General features: G+C 39.0%; 2 protein-coding genes across 5 annotated transcripts in view; one reads left to right on the top strand and one right to left on the bottom strand.

Annotated features, from left to right (window-relative positions):
- Positions 1-3,004: 3,004 nt before the first annotated feature.
- EFCAB10 (EF-hand calcium binding domain 10) lies at positions 3,005-13,893 on the top strand. Of its 4 annotated transcripts, none has more exons than XM_036863912.1 (5): positions 3,028-3,208; positions 9,512-9,676; positions 9,785-9,872; positions 12,259-12,302; positions 13,808-13,893. In XM_036863912.1, the coding sequence occupies exons 1-4, from the start codon at positions 3,100-3,102 to the stop codon at positions 12,293-12,295; spliced, it is 399 nt and encodes a 132-aa protein (XP_036719807.1). In that variant the 5' UTR covers positions 3,028-3,099; the 3' UTR covers positions 12,296-12,302; positions 13,808-13,893. The 4 variants fall into 4 exon arrangements, with proteins under 4 accessions (XP_036719808.1, XP_036719807.1, XP_036719805.1 ...); XM_036863910.1 differs by lacking the exon at positions 13,808-13,893 and adding an exon at positions 13,638-13,778; XM_036863913.1 differs by lacking the exons at positions 9,512-9,676; positions 13,808-13,893 and adding an exon at positions 13,638-13,778 and having other exon boundaries at positions 3,005-3,208.
- Positions 12,452-21,266, bottom strand: part of RINT1 (RAD50 interactor 1) — a 26,865-nt gene continuing 18,050 nt past the window's right edge. Inside the window, 7 exon segments of the mRNA XM_036863909.1 lie at positions 12,452-12,662; positions 13,604-13,617; positions 13,619-13,654; positions 13,656-13,724; positions 13,798-13,978; positions 14,925-15,139; positions 20,631-20,830. Coding sequence (XP_036719804.1) covers positions 12,470-12,662; positions 13,604-13,617; positions 13,619-13,654; positions 13,656-13,724; positions 13,798-13,978; positions 14,925-15,139; positions 20,631-20,830 — 908 coding nt within the window. The 3' untranslated portion in view covers positions 12,452-12,469.

Genomic DNA, 21,266 nt, shown 5'->3' with positions numbered 1-21,266 from the left:
CCAACACCGCCAAAAAACAAACAAAAAACAAAAAAACTTATCCAAGAGTATGCCTTAAATATGTGCAGTTTATTATGTTAATTATACCTCAATAAAGCTGTTCAAATCCACAACAACAAAACTACCCATATTCAGGCCCCATCCCAAAAGATTCAGTCTCCTGGACCTGGAATGGAGCCCAGGCCTCAGTACGTTTCAAGGTACCGTCAGTACTTTCAAAGGTGGTTCAAATGTGCAATCCTGATTGAAAACCACCGCACTGATGCCTGCCACCTGCAGTTACTGCCCCAAACCACTAAAAGGATTAGTAATAATAAGGAGATGGAGGACAGAGTTGAAGAAGTGAGGATGATGACGTCGATGATGATGAGGAATGAAGGCCAAGTTGGCTTATTAAGAGATGGCATTGACAGAGCATAGCTGACTCCACTAGGTGGCATCTGGACACTTCTCTTTAGCACGAGTCCAGGGCAATTGGAGATTCGGGGCCAGAGCTGCCTGAGGTATGTTAAGAGAGGGAGCCCTGAGCAGACAAATGTACCCATGCTTGTTGAAACAGAAAACAATCAGCAACTTGGGAAGATGTCAGGAGGCCAGGTGTCACTTGAAGTTCTAGTGTCATTTGAGGTTCAAAGAGCAGAGCTATTTTATTCAGGGACTGAGTAACTCCTGGAGAGTAAGTAAATGAAGTTCTCAAGGAGATCAAATGTCTTGAGCTTCGTGCACAGAGAAGAAACTCTGTGGCCAGGGCACCAACATGCAGTCCTGAGTAGATTTTTTTAATGTATTAAGTACACATAGGTATAAAGAATCATAATCCAGGGCTTCCCTGGTGGCACAGTGGTTAAGAATCGCCTGCTAGTCTGATACAGGTCAATAGTAAAACCTAATGGCTCTTTGACTATGCTTGCTAGCACAAAGGTCAGCGTCAACGGATGAATGTTCTCATAATGCTCTATTCCTACCTTCCAAATAACGTGCATATTCATTTTGTTGCAACCTATAACAGATCTGAAAATCTAAACCCAAAACTACCTGGGATATGTATTCTTCCACACAAGAAAAAGCTTCTACAACACCAAAAAGAGAAAGCTGATGTGGTTAATGAGCTAGTGGAATGATTCTAAACATTCTGATACACAGAACATAAAATCTTTTTTGAGGATTTCCAATGACTTGTTTAGGTGGGTTATATCTATAGATAGTTGTAATATGAGAAATTAAAACTGAATTTTGAAAATATTTATTTTAAAATACAATAAATAATTCATCAAATGTTAAAAAAAAAAAAAAAAAGAATCGCCTGCTAATGCAGGGGACATGGGTTTGAGCCCATGTGGGAAGATCCCACATGGCGTGGAGCAACTAAGCTCGTGGGCCACAACTACTGAGCCCGTGTGCCACAACTACTGAAGCCTGCACGCCTAGAGCCTATGCTCCGCAACAAGAGAAGCCACCACAATGAGAAGCCCGTGCACCACAACGAAGAGAAGCCCCCGCTCGCCGCAACTAGAGAAAGCCCGTGAGCAGCAATGAAGACCCAACACAGCCAAAAATAAATAAATTTTTAAAAAATCATAATCCAATGAGCACCTGTGTACCCACGACTCAGGTAAAGAAAATCTTATTACCTTTACCCCTGGAGTCCCCAGGATATTCTTCCACAAACCCATTCCCTTTCCTCTCACCTCCAAGGCAAATACTGTGCTGAATTTTGTATCATTCCCTTGCATTTCTTAGTAGATCTCCTACACAGGCTTGAATCTGTAAACAATACATTGCTTCATTCTGTAGGTTTTGTGACTTTATATAAATTGATTCATCCAGTATATATTCTTGAGGCAATATTATGTTTTTGAGAGTCACCCATATTGTTGCAAGTAGCTACAATCCATGGTTGCAAAGCTTTATATTTATATATTTATATTGCATTGTGAATATATCACAGTTTTTAAAAAAATCCATTGTAGTTTTGATGACCTTTGGGCTGCTGTGTTTTCTGTCATGCACAGTGCTGCTCTGAACATTCTTGTACATATCTCCTGGTACAGGTGTACAAGAGTTGCTCTAGGCGTGGAATTTCTGAGTCATGGTGTAGAAACATGTTTATGCTACCAAGATAATTCCAAATTGTTTTCCAAGGTGGATGTTCTCCTTTGGAAAGCTCCCATCATCACTGGCTTGTTTTGATGCCCTATATCCTTGCCAGCAGTTTAATTTGTTCAACTTCCTAATTTTTACCAGTCTGGTAGATGTAAAATGGCATTTTCTTGTAGTTTTGTTTACAGGATTGCCGGAGAGACTGAGAATATTTTCATATGTTTACTGGCCATTTGTCTTTCCTCTTCTTGAAGTGGCTGTTCTGGGATAACTCTCTGGTGGGGAGTAAGGGCACAGACCTCAGAGCCTGGCCCTCAAGGACAGAAGTCCCAGCCTAGAGTTTAGTTTCTCAGGTACTTCGATGGCTGAGTAGAGGCCCTCCTGGCCACCTGCGTCCCACCTTATTCAGTGGCTCTCCCTCAAAACTACTGTCAGGTGGTCTTTGACTCATTAAGACCAGCTCCACACGGTCTAGTTAAGCAGCAAACACATGTAGGAGCTCAGGATCCACGCACTTCACGACCCCACAGTCTGGTAGAGAAAACGGTCTCCCTTCCTGACCCGCCGCCAGCGCCGTGCTGCAGGCTGCTCACACCAAACATGCTGCTTAGGACTCTCCACTGGACACCTCCGTTTTCACACAAGTTCCTTCTGTTATTAGTCTATCCTCATGTGTTACTACCACATGAGACCTTGGGTCGACAAGTACTGAGCTAGGTGCTAGAGACAGAAACAGGAAAAGACCATCAGGCCCAGCACTCAGCCCAGACAGCGGACGGGGCCCTCCGCCCGCAAGGGGCTCTGCACGGGTTTCCCTCTTGCCTCCGCGTAGGCCCCACCCCACACCTCCCAGACTGCCTCCTTCGCGATGAGGTGCAGGATTTGGTGCCCAGGTCTCAGCCTGTGGGGCGCGCATCACGTAACCGCGTCGGGCGGAAGGGGCGGAGCCGAACGGCCGTGACGCTGCCTGGTCGCCCAGCAACGTCCCAATTCGGAGCGATGGAGGCCAACAGCAGCAGGGAGCTCGAAGCCAGGAATTATTTGGAAAAACATCGGATTATGGAGTTGCTGACCTATCTCGCCAGCGCCCTCCTCTTTTTCCGGCCGGGTAAGTGTCTTGCCTACCACTCGGCTTTCTGTCCCACACCGAGCGGTCCCCAGAAATTCCCGGTGTAGCCATCCCTACCCGCCCGCGTCCCGGGGGGCCAGCTTCCTTCCCGGCTACCACTCCCAGCCCCTCCGCATACACTCTCCTGTCTCTCGGCTACTCGAGCCTTCCTACTGCTAGTTAACGCTGTGGCCTTCAAATTAAACAAGACTTATTGAACGGCCTCTTTGTGCCTGCCACTAGCTGAGTGTGGCGGGACTCTCGCCGGTGGAGGGCTCTCGCCGGTGGGAGAGAGGCTCCGGGGTCCGGCAGCCTGGCTCCTGGCTCCTGGCTCCTGGCTCCACCCCTTACTACTTTGTGATAGTGGGCAAGAGCCTGAACTTCGGTCTCCTCTTCTGGAAAATGGGGATTATAATAATACCGATCTCATGGCAACGTGGGGAAGATTAAATAAATAATGTATAAATCATCCTTATGCCTGGTAAGCCACAGATGTTTCCAGTGTTATCCCTGCCCTCAAAGAGTTTGTAAGCTGGTAAAAACAACTGATAGGGTAAAAGGAAGGATATTCTTGAGGAGATAGATTTTCCTGACATGTTTTCTATGTCTGATCCCCTTACAAAGTTTGGATCATTTCATAATTTTTGTGCGGTCTGTAAATTTAAAAGTTATGTTAAGGTGAAAGTGACTCGATGTGCTTCTCCCCAGGGTGCAGAATTGTAATTTACTAGTCTCATATGGAGTGTCCAAAATGCCCAAATTGTCCATTTGCCTCTGGGTAAGGAAATATAAAAACCAAATATTCCAATTTTGCCAAAAGCCACCCAACTAATATGATCCTGTATAAGGCGATCAAGTCCTCTCTAGTTGTTTTAAAATGATAAACCAGCAAAAAACTCTGCAACAATTAAAAATAAATAGAAAATCAAAAAAACAAAGTACAAAGGAAGGCACTTTTTTAATGCACTGGGGAAAAGTTGCTATCAAACTAATTTTTAAAAACCTGCTTTTTGAAAAAGTGACTAATTACCATCTCTTGCTGGTCTCTGGTACTGTGGTGGTGAAAATAGTCTTTTGCTGTTAGATGCAGACATATATATATGTGTGTGTGTGTCAAACCTTCAGAAATAGCAGAAGTAAAACCAATGACTCACCAAAGTAGTAATCAGTAAAGTTTATTGTGCACACACCAAAAAGATAGTTTGAAAACCAGTAGCACTCAAACCAAAACAAGAAATGAGGCTCAGGGGTATATTGTTATAAAGCAGCTTATATGGTGAGAAGATAGTGACTGTTTATTCTTCCCAGTAATTGGTTATAATATTATCATCTTCTTAAATGATAGAGAATTGGTTACTTCATATCAACCTTGGGAAACAGTTTAAATTTTGCTTATTTACAGAGGCAGAAGCGAGAAATGACCCAGGTCAAGTTAGTCTTGTAAAATAAGCTAAATTAAGCTTTGCTTGTGTAACTTAACTGGTTTTGTCTGCCCAGGGAATTTTTCAAGGCTGGTTTCCATTTGGTCTTGATTTTAACAATCCCCCCTCCCCCCCTCCTGCTTTTGGTCATTCTCTCCGTGGGTGGAGAGTATGAGCAACCAGTATAGCATTTTTCCCGGTTACCACTGTTGATGTAGTCAGGCCGAGGAATCGCATATACACTGTTTGCATTAGTTGAGTCCTTAGGCAGGAGAGCCGTGTGGTCACTATCTTAATTCTTTATATGGTTATTGTTGATTTTGTCCAGTTGTGTGATCCTGATGGATGCCATTTGGCATGCGAGTGGCTGGAGACAGGCATTTAAAACCCTCGAGAGTATACAACACACTAGAAAGGTTAATATGATAACTATAAGGAAAATAATAACCAAGGATTGAAAAATTGTCCAGAGCAGAGATTCCCAGGACCCAAGATTTAACCAGTTATATAACTCAAATGGGTTATAACCAGCAGTTTTTAAGTTTTACCTAAGTCAACCGACAATTTTTTTTGGATGAATGTGCCATTAGGTTTCAGTTTTTAAAGGTTATTTACATAGGCACAACCTGGTGTGTTAGCAATCAGGTATCCTCATGATTCCTCAAGACATAATGAAGGGAGGATGTTGTATTTTAGGAGACCGTGCTGCAGGTGAGCTTCCACCTAGATGAGGTGTCCGTGTGCTGTGAGCAATCAGGTAATTTAACAAGAGGCATTTCTAGGGAAACAAAAGAAAAACAAAGGCTAATAGTTTGAGCAAATTATATTCAGTTTCTGAGTTTGGAGAGCAGCCATTTGAGAAAATTTGTAGATTTGAGTTTGAAGCATCTCCAGATGGTGGAGTGAGGATGGCAGTTACAGTCTAATGGATTTTCCTGGCTTGCAGTTTGAATGTGTCTGGCGAGCTTCAGAGTGGCCATGTAAAAACAAGCATGCAGATTGCCCACTCATGAGCTGTTGTGATTTCTCTGAGGTTTCTGTCAAGTTGTCCAGCTTTAACTTGTATGGCTTTGGGAAAAGGGCAGTTGAGTCTCATAGTAATTTGGAGTCAAAAGAGTGGGAGAAAATAGGAAATATTAGTTTGGAGAGTTCTGGTCAAATATTGGAAGAAACTGGAAGAGTTCAGGATCCAGTCCAGTGTACAGGTAGAAAACAAAACCTCAAAGAGAGTTAACAGTACTAAAATCTGATATCTACAAAGGTGTATTACTAAAACATAATTTTTCTTTCTATAATCATCCCGACTGTTATAAAGGATAATCAGTGAGAGAAATTTGTTTGCAAATTAAGTCTAGTTTCAATAAACTTGATCTGATTATTTGCATAAGGGCATTAAGAACAGTGATTGTATCGACTCTTTTTTTTTTTCTATTTCGAATGCTTGAACCACACATTTTTATTTCAGATTGAACCAGGAAATACATGAGTTTAGTTTTTTTTTTGAATTTTTGAATTTTATTTTTTTATACAGCAGGTTCTTATTAGTCATCAATTTTATACACATCAATGTACACATGTCAATCCCAATCACCCAATTCATCCCACCACCACACCCACCCCCCGCCGCTTTCCCCCCTTGGTGTCCATACGTTTGTTCTCTACATCTGTGTCTCAATTTCTGCCCTGCAAACCAGTTCATCTGTACCATTTTTCTAGCTTCCACATATATGCGTTAATATACGATATTTGTTTTTCTCTTTCTGACTTACTTCACTCTGTATGACAGTCTCTAGATCCATCCACGTCTCAACACATGACCCAATTTCGTTCCTTTTTATGGCTGAGTAATATTCCATTGTATATATGTACCACATCTTCTTTATCCATTCATCTGTCAATGGGCGTTTAGGTTGCTTCCATGACCTGGCTATTGTAAATAGTGCTGCAATGAACATTGGAGTGCATGTGTCTTTTTGAATTATGGTTTTCTCTGGGTATATGCCCAGTAGTGGGATTGCTGGATCATATGGTAATTCTATTTTTATTTTTTTAAGGAATCTCCATGCTGTTCTCCATAGTGGCTGTATCAATTTACATTCCCACCAACAGTGCAAGAGGATTCCCTTTTCTCCACACCCTCTCCAGCATTTGTTGTTTGTAGATTTTCTGATGATGTCCATTTTAATTGGTGTGAGGTGATACCTCCTTGTAGTTTTTATTTATTTATTTATTTTATTTATTTATGGCTGTGTTGGGTCTTCGTTTCTGTGCGAGGGCTTTCTCTAGTTGCGGCGAGCGGGGGCCACTCTTCATCGCTGTGCACGGGCCTCTCACTATTGCGGCCTCTCGTTGCCGAGCACAGGCTCCAGACGCGCAGGCTCAGTAATTGTGGCTCACGGGCCTAGTTGCTCCGCGGCATGTGGGATCTTCCCAGACCAGGGCTCGAACCCGCGTCCCCTGCATTGGCAGGCAGATTCTCAACCACTGCGCCACCAGGGAAGCCCTGATTACTGATTTTTAAAGAGTGTTTACAATTTATGACATTTGTGAGACAACTGGAAATTTGAATAATGCCTGGCTATTTGAGAATATTAAGAATTTTGTTAGATGTGTAAATTGTATCACGATAATAGTATTGTGGTAACATGAAAAAGAAAAAGGAGTCCCCTCTTCAACAAATGGTGTTGGGAAGACTGAATAACCACATGCAGAAAAAGAAAACTGGACCCCTGTCTAACACCATTCACAAAAATTAACTCGAAATGGATTAAAGACTTAAACATAAGACCTGATACTGTGAAATTCCTAGAAGAAAACACAGGGAAGAAGCTCCTTGACATTGGTCTTGTCAATGATTTTTGGATATGACCCCAAAAGCACAAACAACAAAAGCAAATATCAACAAGTAAGACTAAATTAAACTTAAAAACTTCTGCACAGCAAAAGAAACAATCAACAAAATGAAAAGGCAGTCTATGGAATGGGAAAAAAATATTTGCAAATCATATATATGATAAGGGGCTAATATCCAAAATAAATGAAGAACCCATATAACTCAATGACAAAAAAACAATTTGATTAAAAATGGGCAGAGGAACTAAATATTTTTCCTAAGAAGACATCTAAATGGCAACAGGTACATGAAAAGATGCTCTATATCACAAATCATCAGGGGAATGCAAATTAAAACCACAATGAGATATCAAGTTACACCTGTTAGAACAGCTGTCATGGGTGGACCTTGAGGACATGGTGCCAAGTGAAATAAGTCAAAGAGAGAAAGACAAATACTGTGTGATATCACTTACATGTGGAATCTAAAAAAGCCAAACTCCTAAAAACAGAGTAGAATGGTGGTTACCACAGGCTGGGAGATGCCGGGTAGGAAAGATGTTGTTTAAGGATACAAACTTGCAACTAGTAGATAACTAAGTCCTGGAGATCTATTGCACAGCATAGTGATTACAGAGAACAATGCTGTATTGTAAACATGAAACTTGCTAAGAGACTAGATCTTAATTATTCCCACCGCAAAAAAGCCATGATCATTATGTGATGCGATAGAACTATTAGCTAGCACTGCAGTGGCAATCATACTGCCGTATAAAGGTACCAAACCAACATATAGCACACCTTAAACTTACACAATTTTATGTCAGTTATAACTCAACAAAAAAGAGAAAAAGGGGTCCTTATCTTTTAGAGATGCACACTGAAACATTCAGTAATGAAATGTGATTGCTGTGATTTACTTCAGAATAATACAGGAAGAGGGGACCTAGGTGGGATCATGGTGAAATAAGACCAGCCACAAAATTGAACAGTTGAAGTTGGTGATGAGTTCATTATACTTTTTTTTTTTTTTATAGCTACTTTATTTATTTATTTTTTTTTTTTTATTTTTTTGGCTGTGTTGGGTCTTCGGTTCGTGCGAGGGCTTTCTCTAGTTGCGGCAAGCGGGGGCCACTCTTCATCGCGGTGCGGGGACCGCTCTTCATCGCAGTGCGCGGGCCTTTCACTATCGCGGCCCCTCCCGTTGCGGGGCACAGGCTCCAGACGCGCAAGCTCAGTAGTTGTGGCTCACGGGCCCAGCTGCTCCGTGGCATGTGGGATCTTCCCAGACCAGGGCTCGAACCCGTGTTCCCTGCATTAGCAGGCAGATTCTCAACCACTGCGCCACCAGGGAAGCCCCATTATACTTTTCTGTCTACTTTTATTATATGTATGAAATTCTCAGTGACAGAGTTTTTAAAAGACTTTTAAAATACACACACACACGTAAATCCTAGGATTGAAATACAGTGATGGAGAAGATGGAGCATTCATCATCTAAGCTGTACCGTTTTTACTTCTTTTGGCTTCTTTTATTATAACTAACCTGCATTATTTCTGAAAAGTGGATTGATCTTGATGTTTCATTTTTCACATTGTTTAGATGAAAGATAGACTGTTTATCCAAAATACTGCCCTTATGTTAGGAATGAACATTAATGCTTCCTAATTGGAGGACTATATTAATCTAAGTGTTTGTTTTTTAAAATCTACTTTTTCCTTCTTTTAGCTGGCCTTTTCTCCTGCATCATGTTGTTCCATTTTGAGGGTTTTCAACTCTGTCTATAAATTAAGAGTCACCTGAGGAGCTTTTTTGAAAAATGCGCAGATCCAATCTCTGGACATTTTTATTCAGTCATCCGGAGTAGAGCACTTTTGTATATAATTATTTAATTGTTTAATGTCTTGCCTTTCCTGCAAGCAAGGCCTATATTCCCAGTGCCTAGTACAGTACTTCAAATATAGGTATTTAATAATTGTTACATGACTATTTCCATTTGTGACATACTTTAATTTCATATCAGAAAGAATTGGAACTATTCTTTTACAGAAAAACCAAGAGAGTATTTAATATCTATATTGGAACGGCTGAGAATTGCCAAAGTATCAGGCGTGGCTTTCCCTTTCTTTATGGATGACTCTAACATTGCAGCCATGTTTCAGATGCTGGACTCCTCGAATAAAGGATCCATATCATTTATACAGTATAAAGAAGGTCAGTATCTCCTACAAATTGAGGTAATAATTTGTGGTCATTCCATAAACTTCCCTAGCTGAAACTAATTCTCACTTTGTAAATTTTCCTTTCTTCTTATTCTTATAGCCCTAAAAACCCTGGGTCTGTGTACTGCAGATGAAGTTTTAAAAGATGATGGACATGGAATAACATGTGAAAAATTCATGCGTGAAGTGTAAGTTTATTTTTAAGTGACTGATATTTAAATAACGTGGCATGATTTTGAAGGACAATTAATACATTTTAAAACAAAGGTTCCTACCTTCTGATAGAAACATTTCATTCCCCTGAAACCTTCAGCTGACTAGCAAGTGAGGACAGGCAGGACTGACAGTACTCTCTAAGCCTGGGGGGAGGGGAGGGAGAGGATGCTGGGGTTAGGAGGATCCAGAGGCGGCTTCTTTCTTTTCTCAATGGGAAACCCCAGCAATTCTCAAAGAATGAGGTAGAGAAGCCCCGATTTGCTAGAAGAACTAACAGAAAAGCTTTAAGCTCAATATACTAGTTGGAAAATCTCTGTATATAGAGTAATAAAATTTCTCTCAAAATACTTCCTAAAAATGATTTCGTAAATGTTTATCAATAGTACAGGCTGCATGCCAGCCTGACAATTTCGGATTTGAGGTATTACAGCATGAAAAGTACTAACTAAATGCTAAGTCAGAAAAAAAAAACAACACACAACCAAGGGAATAAAACTTGATAGTTCTGGAAGCCTCTAGCTAATCTAGCTCAGTTTGTTTAAGTTTTATTTAACATAATCCAAGGCCAAGGAGAAGTTAGAAGAAAAAAGAAAGTTTAAGATTCTCATCTCATCATTAGTTATATAAATATTCAACAAAAAAATGTTTAATTACATTACCTACCCCAGAGAATGATGGTAGCACAGTGCTCTAGCTGAAATGTTTCATCCACAAAGCAAAGTTTGCCCACTGTCACATGGAATGAACTAGGAAGTATTCTGAATGGAAAGACATTTGTAGAAAATGAGAGCAATCCTATTTCAGTCACTATCTCATAATATGTTTTCTTACGGGAAATATAGTGAATTTTCAAACTAGATACAGGAACTTCAATTATAAACGTACATTTTATTATATTTTTTATTTTTTTTTAACATCTTTACTAGAGTATAATTGGTTTACAATGGTGTGTTAGTTTCTGCTGTATAACAAAGTGAATCATTTATACGTATATATATATCCCCATATCCCCTCCCTCTTGCATCTCCCTTCCACCCTCCCTATCCCACCCCTCTAGATGGTCACAAAGCACCAAGCTGATCTCCCTGTGCTATGCAGCTGCTTCCCACTAGCTATCTATTTTACATTTGGTCGTGTATATATGTCCATGCCACTCTCTCACTTCGTCCCAGCTTACCCTTCCCCCTCCCCATGTCCTCAAGTCCATTCTCTATGTCTGCGTCTTTATTCCTGTCCTGTCCCTAGGTTCTTCAGAACCATTTTTTTAATTTTTAGATTCCATACATGTGTGTTAGCATATGGTATTTGTTTTTCTCTTTCTGACTTACTTCACTCTGTGTGACAGACTCTAGGTCCATCCACCTGACTACAAATAACTCAATTTTGTTTCTTTTTATGGCTGAGTAATATTCCATTGTATATATGTGCCACATCTTCTCTGTCCATTCATCTATCAATGGACACTTAGGTTGCTTCCATGTCCTGGCTATTGTAAATAGAGCTGCAATGAACATTGTGGTACATGACTCTTTTTGAATTATGGTTTTCTCAGGGTATATGCCCAGTAGTGGGATTGCTGGATCGTATGGTAGTTCTAGTTTTAGTTTTTTAAGGAACCTCCATACTGTTCTCCATAGTGGCTGTATCAATTTACATTTCCACCAACAGTGCAAGAGGGTTCCCTTTTCTCCACACCCTCTCCAGCATTTATTGTTTGTAGATTTTTTGATGATGGCCATTCTGACTGGTGTGAGGTGATACCTCATTGTAATTTTGATTTGCATTTCTCTAATGATTAGTGATGTTGAGCATCCTTTCATGTGTTTGTTGGCAATCTGTATGTCTTCCTTGGAGGAATGTCTATTTAGGTCTTCTGCCCATTTTTGGATTGGGTTGTTTGTTTTTTTTGATATTGAGCTGCATGAGCTGCTTGTATACTTTGAAGATTAATCCTTTGTCAGTTGCTCCCTTTGCAAATATTTTCTCCCATTCTGAGGGTTGTCTTTTTGTCTTGTTTATGGTTTCCTTTGCTGTGCAAAAGCTTTTAAGTTTCATTAGGTCCCATTTGTTTATTTTTGTTTTTATTTCCCTTTCTCTAGGAGGTGGGTCAAAAAGGATCTTGCTGTGATTTATGTCATAGAGTTAAACATACATTTTAAAGTGATTTTTAAAAGTTTATTGGTTATGTTAGATTATCTACAACAGTCTCCCTGAATTGGCAAAGAAAATTAAAAGTTGATTATAATTTATTATCTGCTCTTGTATTTTATTCAACAGACATATTCATCATTTATATTTGTAAATGGAATTACTCTGAGTTTTCATGGCTTCTGAGCTTTTTGTTTTTTTTTTTCTTAGGAACAAGAGGACTCAGGAAATATGGTCAGCATTTTAATAACACTGTAAGTCCAAGATAATAAATGATTCTATACAGTTTTCAGTTGTTCAGTTTCATTAATTCAGAACTTCATCATATAACTTGAAATCCAACTGGCTCTGGCTTCTTCTTTATTAAGAAAAACAAACAAACAAACAAAAAACAAAAAACCCCAAAAGGAAAAAAGACACTTTATTTTCCAGTGTTAGGCCAGTTTGTCCTCAAATTAAGTAGAATCTCAACATCTTGTTGAGCCAGTTTATAAATTCCGACTTCATTTAATGCCGCTGTGGCAGGAGGTTGCCCTGAAGTTGACTGCAGGACATCTCGCAGAAGTAGGGCAGAACCAGTGTTCAAATTCAAAACAATACAGGCTTCTTTTACACTGTTAAAAAAAAAAAAAAAAAGCAGGAGGTAAATGAGATCTCCATTATCTATATCATCCCATATTACCCTGTAACAATTTCATTTCGAAAAACTAAACAACTACCCTGCACTGCTAGATCATATCATTTATAGTTTATAAAAACTATTTATGGATCAGCTATTTGGCTCTTTTAACATGTTTTGACTGTATATGTGCAGAGTTTATATTTCATTAGATTACTATAAGGTAAGAGGATCATTGTTTTCAGTACATATCCATTATTTCCCAAAATGTGATACTTGATAGTAACAGTCTATTAAATGTAGCTAAGACTTTAGGTACATTAGGATACAGGAAAAGAGAATATTAAGGGACAAAATAAAAGCAGAAAGGTAGAATACTAAAACAAAAAATGCAGAAATAGATATCTTACTGAAATGAGCAAAATACTTTCATTTTATATGTTTAAAAGGAATACTTAATAATCTCAAAATCCTAAATAATTAAATTTTACATCACAATTTCTAAAAATACTTGTAGAATTCTCTTACATCCATTTATAATTATACTTAGAACCAAAATTAATATCAATGTTAAGAAAACAAATTTTCTCAGGCCTGGCCTGTTATTCAGTACTAAATATATTTCAAATTTCTTCTATTTATTGAATATGGCAGAACTGCATTTTGCTTTCATTTTCTATTTATTTCCCAGTAATAAGCACATAGGAGCATTACACCAATATTAGAAAACAAGCCCGAATATCATTTATATCCAGTTCTGGTCAAGTTTTTGGGGTCATGGATCACATCTTGTATTATTGGTACATAATGAATACTTCAATCTGTTAACTGATGCAATATATATTTCACATCACTGGAACCCTAAGCTCTTAAAAAACGAATCAACTTCCTCTAACAATTGATACATCAAAATTAATTGTTAAATATTGCACTTACTGTTTAAAATAATTTTTCTGGCCTCTTGCAATAGTGGGAAAACAAAGGGAAAAAGATTCCGAGTCATATCGAAGTGCAGCTGAGCCGCTCCTCCTTCATTGAAGTGATTGGCAAGAATTATCTGAAAAAAAGGACAATTCATATAGCAGTTGCCTCTGTCATCACAGCCCAAAATACAGTCTACTCTTACTTACTTCTTGGTAGATGTATATGTCCAGCTTCTCTACAAGCATTTGCCAGAAGATTTTAAACAAGGAGAAGCACAGCTGCTGCTCCAGCTGCAGTAAACGGTCTCGTAAAGTAAGCAGTAAGGGGCAAGCCGAACTGGACAGGGACATCACGGCCTGCTCTGACTGCGATGGCAAGGACAGCCACCTGGAAAAAACAGAAACAGCACTGCCTGGAGCACATTAATTTTTATTATGAAATTTTTCATCTCTCTGTATTTTTAAAGATTTAACAAATCATTTTAAATGTGGGGAAGTGCACTGTCCCGGGGCATTTTGGATAAGAAAAAATGTACAGCCCAACATTAAAAGCTCTCTCAGAAAATAAAGGTACTTATGTTTGTTTGTTTATTTATTTAATTTTATTTTTTGGCCACGCCACACGGCTTGTGGGATCTTAGTTCCCTGACCAGGGACTGAACCCAGGCCCTGGCAGTGAAAGTGCTTAGTCCTAACCACTGGACCGTCAGGGAATTCCCTGTACCTATGTTTATATTTTAGTTCTCAATGAAATACTCTTTACTTAATGAGGATGATAGATTTTTTAAATCCCCAATTTTAATATGACTTACTGATATAAAACAGTTAAAATGTAAAATGCATTTACAGTTAAGACATCAGCTAATTTTACACTCTAGTTTTCAGCAAAACAACGGACTAGTAACACTTCCAAACTGATAACAAGTCCTCTGTGTGACAGGACTGCTAGGACAGACATTGCCTGCGCTCAAGGAGCTCACCGTGTGGGAGGTAACAGATGTCACAGGAATCATGAGAGTGGGCCAAACTATAGCACAGGCATGAACAGGTACTACAGCAGCACCTTGCTTTGTCAGTGGGTGACAGGCTAGGCATTCAACCCCATATCAGACACCACCTCGCTGGACTTACAGACACATCTGAAGGTTAAGTTATGATCAGTTTATTCTGATTAAGAATGTCTTAATATATTTTAGAAACAGTTAAAAGTTTGGAGTGCAAAAGGCCAAGCTCTGTGCTATCTAGACACTTTGGAAATCTGACTGCATGTCACCTTGTAACTTCTATCAAACTGGAGTTGAGAGCTGACTTATAAGAAAGTACAGAGGACTTACCTTTCTTTTTTATACAATTTTGCAGCATCTTTAACTTCTCTAAAAACATGGTCTACTTGCCGGGTCAGCATGTCATGCTTTAAACGCTCTAACAGGTTAATCATGTCATCAAAGACAGAGCTCTCCATAGAGGCCAGTTGTCCCAGCTGCAATTTACTGAGAGTGTTATTCTCTGCAAAGACTTCCAATGCTGCCTGTTGAAGTTGTAGAAAGAACTGAAAGCAAAAATATGTTAACATGTTTAAGATACTTTTTTTTTTAACAGCTTGAGATGTAACTCATGTACCATACAATTCACCCATTTAAAGTATACAGTTTGGGGACTTCCCTGGTGGAGCAGTGGATGAGAATCCACCTGCCAACGCAGGGGACACAGGTTTGAGCCCTGGTCCAGGAAGATCCCACATTACCGCGGAGCGACTAAGCCCGTGCGCCACAACTACTGAGCCTGCGCTCTAGAGCCCATGAGCCACAACTACTGAGCCCATGTGCCACAACTACTGAAGCTGGCATGCCTAGAGCTCATGCTCTGCAACAACGGAAGCAACCGCAATGAGAAGCCCCCGCTCGCCACAACTAGAGAGAGCCTGTGCACAGCAGTGAAGACCCAACACAGCTGTAAATAAATAAATTAATTTAAAAAATATACAGTTTGGTGGCTTTTAGTACATTCAGAGTTGTGCATCTGTCACCACAGTCAATTTTAGAACGTTTTCATTACCCCACAAAGAAATCCCACACTCTTTGCCGTCATCTCCCAATCTCCTCCTAGTGGTTCCCCACCCCCCCCCCACCTTGTTCCTAGGCAAACACGAATCTCCTTTCTGTCTCTAGACCTGCCTGTTCTGGACACTTCACATAAATGGATTCATACAACCTATGGTTCTTTGTGAGTAGCTTCTTTCACTTAGTATAATGTTTTCAAGGTTCAACGATGTTGTAATATGTATCAGTATTTCATTTCTTTTTATTGCCAAATGATATTCCATTATATTTACCCATTCATTAGTTGATGGACATTTGGGTTGTTTCCACTTTTATGAATAATACTGCTATGAACATTTGTGTACAGTTTCTGCACAAACATATGTTTTCATTTCTCTTGGATATATACCTAGGAGTAGAATTGCAGGATCATATAGTAAATCTGTGTTTAACCTTTTGAGGAACTGCCAGACTATTTCCACTGCAACTGTACCATTTTACATTCCCATCAGCGGTGACTGAGGGTTCAGATTTCTCCACGTCATGCTAATAAATGTTACTATGTCTTTTTTATTATAGCCATCCTAGTTTGTATGAAGTGGCATCCCATTGTGGTTTTTTTTTTTTTTTTTTTTTTTTTTTTTAAATTAGTATTTTTTTTTTTTAATTTTATTTATTTATTTATTTATGGCTGTGTTGGGTCTTCGGTTCGTGCGAGGGCTTTCTCTAGTTGCGGCAAGTGGGGACCACTGTTCATCGCGGTGCGGGGACCGCTCTTCATCGCGGTGCGCGGGCCTCTCACCATCGCGGACCCTCCCGTTGCGGGGCACAGGCTCCAGACGCGCATGCTCAGTAGTTGTGGCTCACGGGCCCAGCCGCTCCGCGGCATGTGGGATCTTCCCAGACCAGGGCTCGAACCCGTGTCCCCTGCATTAGCAGGCAGATTCTCAACCACTGCGCCACCAGGGAAGCCCCCATTGTGGTTTTGATTTACATTCCCCTAATGGCTACCTTCTTTAAGTGCTCATGTTTTTCTAGACACAGATTGAGAGTTGTTGTAAACCTAGAAAATATATGAGTTAAGAGAATTAAAATGTCATTTTTTTACAGTATTATTTTAGGTAGAATTAGTATTATTCTTTCTGCCCTACAGGAAAACAGCGCTGTGGGTAATTAGCAAAACATTAAAAACAACCTAAATGTCTATTAATAGGGGACTGGGCATGGCTACTAGGGATTGTTCAGGGATGACATGGGAGAGGCCATCTTGGCATTTCTGCTGAAGCTGTCAGGGAAGCGGCAGTGTCCTTCTGAGCCAGCTCATGGACCATGGAAGCCTGGAGCCACCCATGGCCATACTTACCAGAGCCCGCCTACGAGTAAAGCCAGAAATGAACAACTTTAGAGCCGCCATGCCTAATCCTTTCAGTTACACAAATTCCTCACCTCCTCACGCCAACCCACTCCCCTACTTAGTCCAGCGTGAATCTGGGTTTCTGTCACCTATGACTGAAAATTCCTAATTCTGAATGGCTGGGTTATGTTAGGCTTATTAGCACAGTCTGGCAATGGACAGACAGCTGTTAGTGGAGAATCTAAATGAATGGAAGGTGAACTCTACTTTTTTCTGTGTAATACAAGAGCTTACGTGATTTTTATTTAGAGCATTCACAGGCTGAAGGACTGTGAATGTGATTAAATGTTTTTTTTATTAATTAATTTTTGTCTGTGTTGGGTCTTCGTTGCTGTGCATGGGCTTTCTGTAGTTGCGGTGAGCGGGGGCTACTCTTCGTTGCAGTGCACGGGCTTCTCATTGTCGTGGCTTCTCTTGTTGCGGAGCATAGGGCTCTAGGAGCACAGGGCTTCAGTAGTTGTGGCACGTGGGCCTCAGAAGTTGTGGCTTGTGGGCTCTAGAGCTCAGGCTCAGTAGTTGTGGCGCACAGGCTTAGGTTGCCTCCGCAGCATGTGGGATCTTCCCGACCAGGGATCGAACCCGTGTCCCCTGCATTGGCAGGTGGATTTTTAACCACTGCACCACCAGGGAAGCCGTAAATGATTTTTGATGTTAAACAGAATTTGTACCATAGTAACATACCAAACACAAAATTCATTCATGACTTGAAGAGTCAACTCTAAAATTTGGTTATTTCTGTGTTGACAGAAGGACCCAGTTAGTTCAGTATCAGATTATAAATTTTCTAAGGCTAGGGATGATGGCCAATTCATCTTTGTTAACAGACTATGGCACTGAGTAAAGTAGTTAATGATGTTCCACAAATATTTCATTGAGCTAAAAATGTGGCCCTGAATGAGTCTCTTATTAAATCACTGGCATAAGAATCAAGAATGACAATTTGTTTCATGAAAAAGCTTAGCAGAAAATGGAGCACTGTGGTTGGGATGAGTGAATAAAGCACTTACTAAAATTAGGAACATGACACATTAAAAGTACATAATGAATGAATGTATTCTGATTAGGTGACTTTATAAAGATAAATGCATCATCATTACACTCAACTTATATTCATTTATGAAATAATTATTTTCCTTGCTCAGCAGAATGATATGCACATGTCTTCCTGTTAACATTTCTGTAGAAAAGACTTTAAATAATTAAAAGTCCCAGCCAAAGAGTCCAGATTAGAATAAACTATGATTGTGTTTATTAGATATTTACCTTGTTTATATCTATTAGTATATTTATTTTTGTTTCCTATTTTTTTGGCTTACTACCCTGATAAAGACTTTTTCATTTTGTTTTTTCTTTCACAGTAAAGGAAAACATCTTTTATACAATGTGCTAGCAGTATACAATTTTTTGTCATAAATTCATAATTTAAAATATATTCTTGTCATGTTTTCTAGACTTTCTAACTCAGGCATTGAATATTTTAAATGCCTGTGTGTGGCTATATTTCATTTCTGCCTTTATTTTTTGTTTTATTACATTAAGATTTGACAATGTATAGAAATTTTAATTTACCTTTGTTCATACTTGTGACTCAGCTGGACACACTCAAAAATTGTGTTTCCCTTAGTATACTGTGGACTTACCACCAATCTCCAGTTAGTCAATCTTTCTAATTATTTAACTCTGTAATTATTCAGTTCCCGCTTTATCACATTTTAAAAGGGATACTTTTAAGTCTTTAGTTAAAATTATAGTTGTTTTATTTTCCTATTTTCATTTAATGACACAATTATACACATAATACTTATATTTATAATGTGTCTTCATATTCATTATCCTCAGTATAGTTTTTTCACCATTAAATGTATATTTTACTGTTTTATGGTCATCTTAATCCTGTGTTAATGCTTTCTGCCATGAAGTGTACTTCATGGGCCTTGCTGGATTTTTGTATCCACACATATGATCTTAGAACAGTGATTCCTAACCTGAGGGCACCCTGTCCAAGAAGGAGGTCTTGGAGGCCCTCTGCAATCATTTTAATATCTAAAACAGCTAAAGGAATTAATCTATTTATGTTAAGGCTATAAAGACTAAGTTTCTTCACTTTTAGTTGGAAGTACATATTAGAAAATCTGGTTACCAAAAGCCCTGATCACCAATATATTCCTTGGATTAATAAAAAGAGTAAAAATAAAGTACTAGTTAATAATTATATTTAGGCAGATCAAATCTGCCAACACATGGACTCTGCATGGAGAAAGGAAGGATAAGTAAAATCCTTGGAGGTAAAAGGCCTTTCACAGTACTTGTTACTGAATCCAGGGTTTTGATTTTTAGATTTATTTAAAATATACCTTCCAGGGTAAATTAGTTAATTTTTTTGGATGTGTTAATGGTATTTTTTTTTAACATTTATTTATTTCATTTATTTATTTATTTATTTATTTATTTTTGGCTACATCAAGTCTTAGTTGCAGCATGTGAGATCTTTCGTTGCAGCACGTTGGCTCCTCTCTAGTTGTGGCATGCGGGTTTTGTCTCTCTAGTTGTGGCATGTGGACTCCAGGGCATGTGGGCTCTGTAGTTGTGGCATGCGGGCTCTCTCATTGAGGCACGCAAGCTCAATAGTTGTGGCATGCGGGCTTAGTTGCCCCACAGCATGCGGGATCTTAATTCCCCGACCAGGGATTGAACCCGCGTCCCCTGCACGGGAAGGCAGATTCTTTACCACTGGACAACCAGGGAAGTCCCCTGGTGTTGTGTTTTTAAAAAAGGTGTTCTTATCTTTTAGAGATACATACGAAAATATTTACCATGAAATGTATCTGAGATCTACTTCAAAATAATCACACATGGGGGTAGAGGAAAGGTTTAAATGAAACACAATTGGTATAAGAAGCTGGGTGAGGATTTCCCTGGTAGTCCAGTGGTTAAGACTCCACACTTCCAATGCAGGGTGGGTGAGGGTTCAATCCCTGGTCGGGGAACTAAGATCCCATATGCCATGTGGCACGGCCAAATTAAAAAAAAAAAAAAAAAGAAGCTGGGTGATAGGCACATGGGAGTTCATTTTACCATTCTCTTCACTCTTGAATATGTTTGAAAATAAATAAAATATTAAATAATTTTTTAATGTATGAAATACTTAGGTTAAAAATGTTTCTATTTTTATGACTCTTCATAATTTGTCATGTTTCGAAGGCACTAAAAAGGTATCAAATGTTATTCTTTTATTTTCCTTAAATTCTTGAACTTTATTGATTTTGACACCATCATACAATCTTAGCTTTTCGCGAGATGGCAATTACCATTCATGACATTTACCAAGTTCAAAGTCTAAAAAAGGAAAATGGTTCACTTTATAAACAACAATTTCACGAAAAGATGGCTTTTCCAGTGATTAAAATATCAGGATTATTTAACCATTTGAGACTTGAATGAGAAAAATATGTACTTTAATCACACCTAAGTTTGGCCCAACTGTGATTCTGCCTAACGTGTATTTTTGCTTGCTACAGATTCAACATTTCAAAAGGTAAAACTGTTCAAATTACTAATATATTACTTAATATAAAAGATTAACTTACAACATTGTCAGCCCAATCTGCTAGTACTGTTGAGATATAGTTCACGGCATTAAGAATTGCACAGTATCGAAAGCCAAGGGAAGCTCTAGTCTCTTCTTTCATCACCTGAGTTAATCGTATCCTAAAATCATCTACTAAGTCCTTCTGTAACTCCAGGAACTGCAGCTTTCTGGAAGCTGCGGGAAGATTTTTATATCTGTCTGTGGAGAAAGTTAACAAGACATACGAAGGTTTACGGTACCATCCATGACATAGTTTTAAGTTTTTCCTATTGACTGGCTTTGGTGCCTTTGTTAAAAATCAATCGACCATTCAAGTATGGATCTATTTCTAAACTCTCTAAGGACGTGGGTTTCTCAAGTATTGGTATTTGTCAAAACTCATTGATCTGTATACTTAAGATCTATGCATTTCACTGTATATAAGTTATGCTTCTAACACATTGTAAATTAACTATACTGCAATTTAAAAAGCTATGCCTCAATATTTTAAAAAGGCATATGAGAAAGTTATATACAAAAATTATTCTATTTCTTCAACAAATAAATGACATTTTTTAAAAAAGGAAGGAGGAACTAGGATAGGTTAAAAGAGATACATAGTTAAGGATTTATAGGTTAAATGCTGAGATGTCTG

Source organism: Balaenoptera musculus, chromosome 9 (assembly GCF_009873245.2).
Source record: "Balaenoptera musculus isolate JJ_BM4_2016_0621 chromosome 9, mBalMus1.pri.v3, whole genome shotgun sequence".
Lineage (NCBI taxonomy): Eukaryota > Metazoa > Chordata > Mammalia > Artiodactyla > Balaenopteridae > Balaenoptera > Balaenoptera musculus.
The sequence above is the reverse complement of the archived record's forward strand: the minus strand, read 5'-3'. Positions and strand labels throughout refer to the sequence as shown.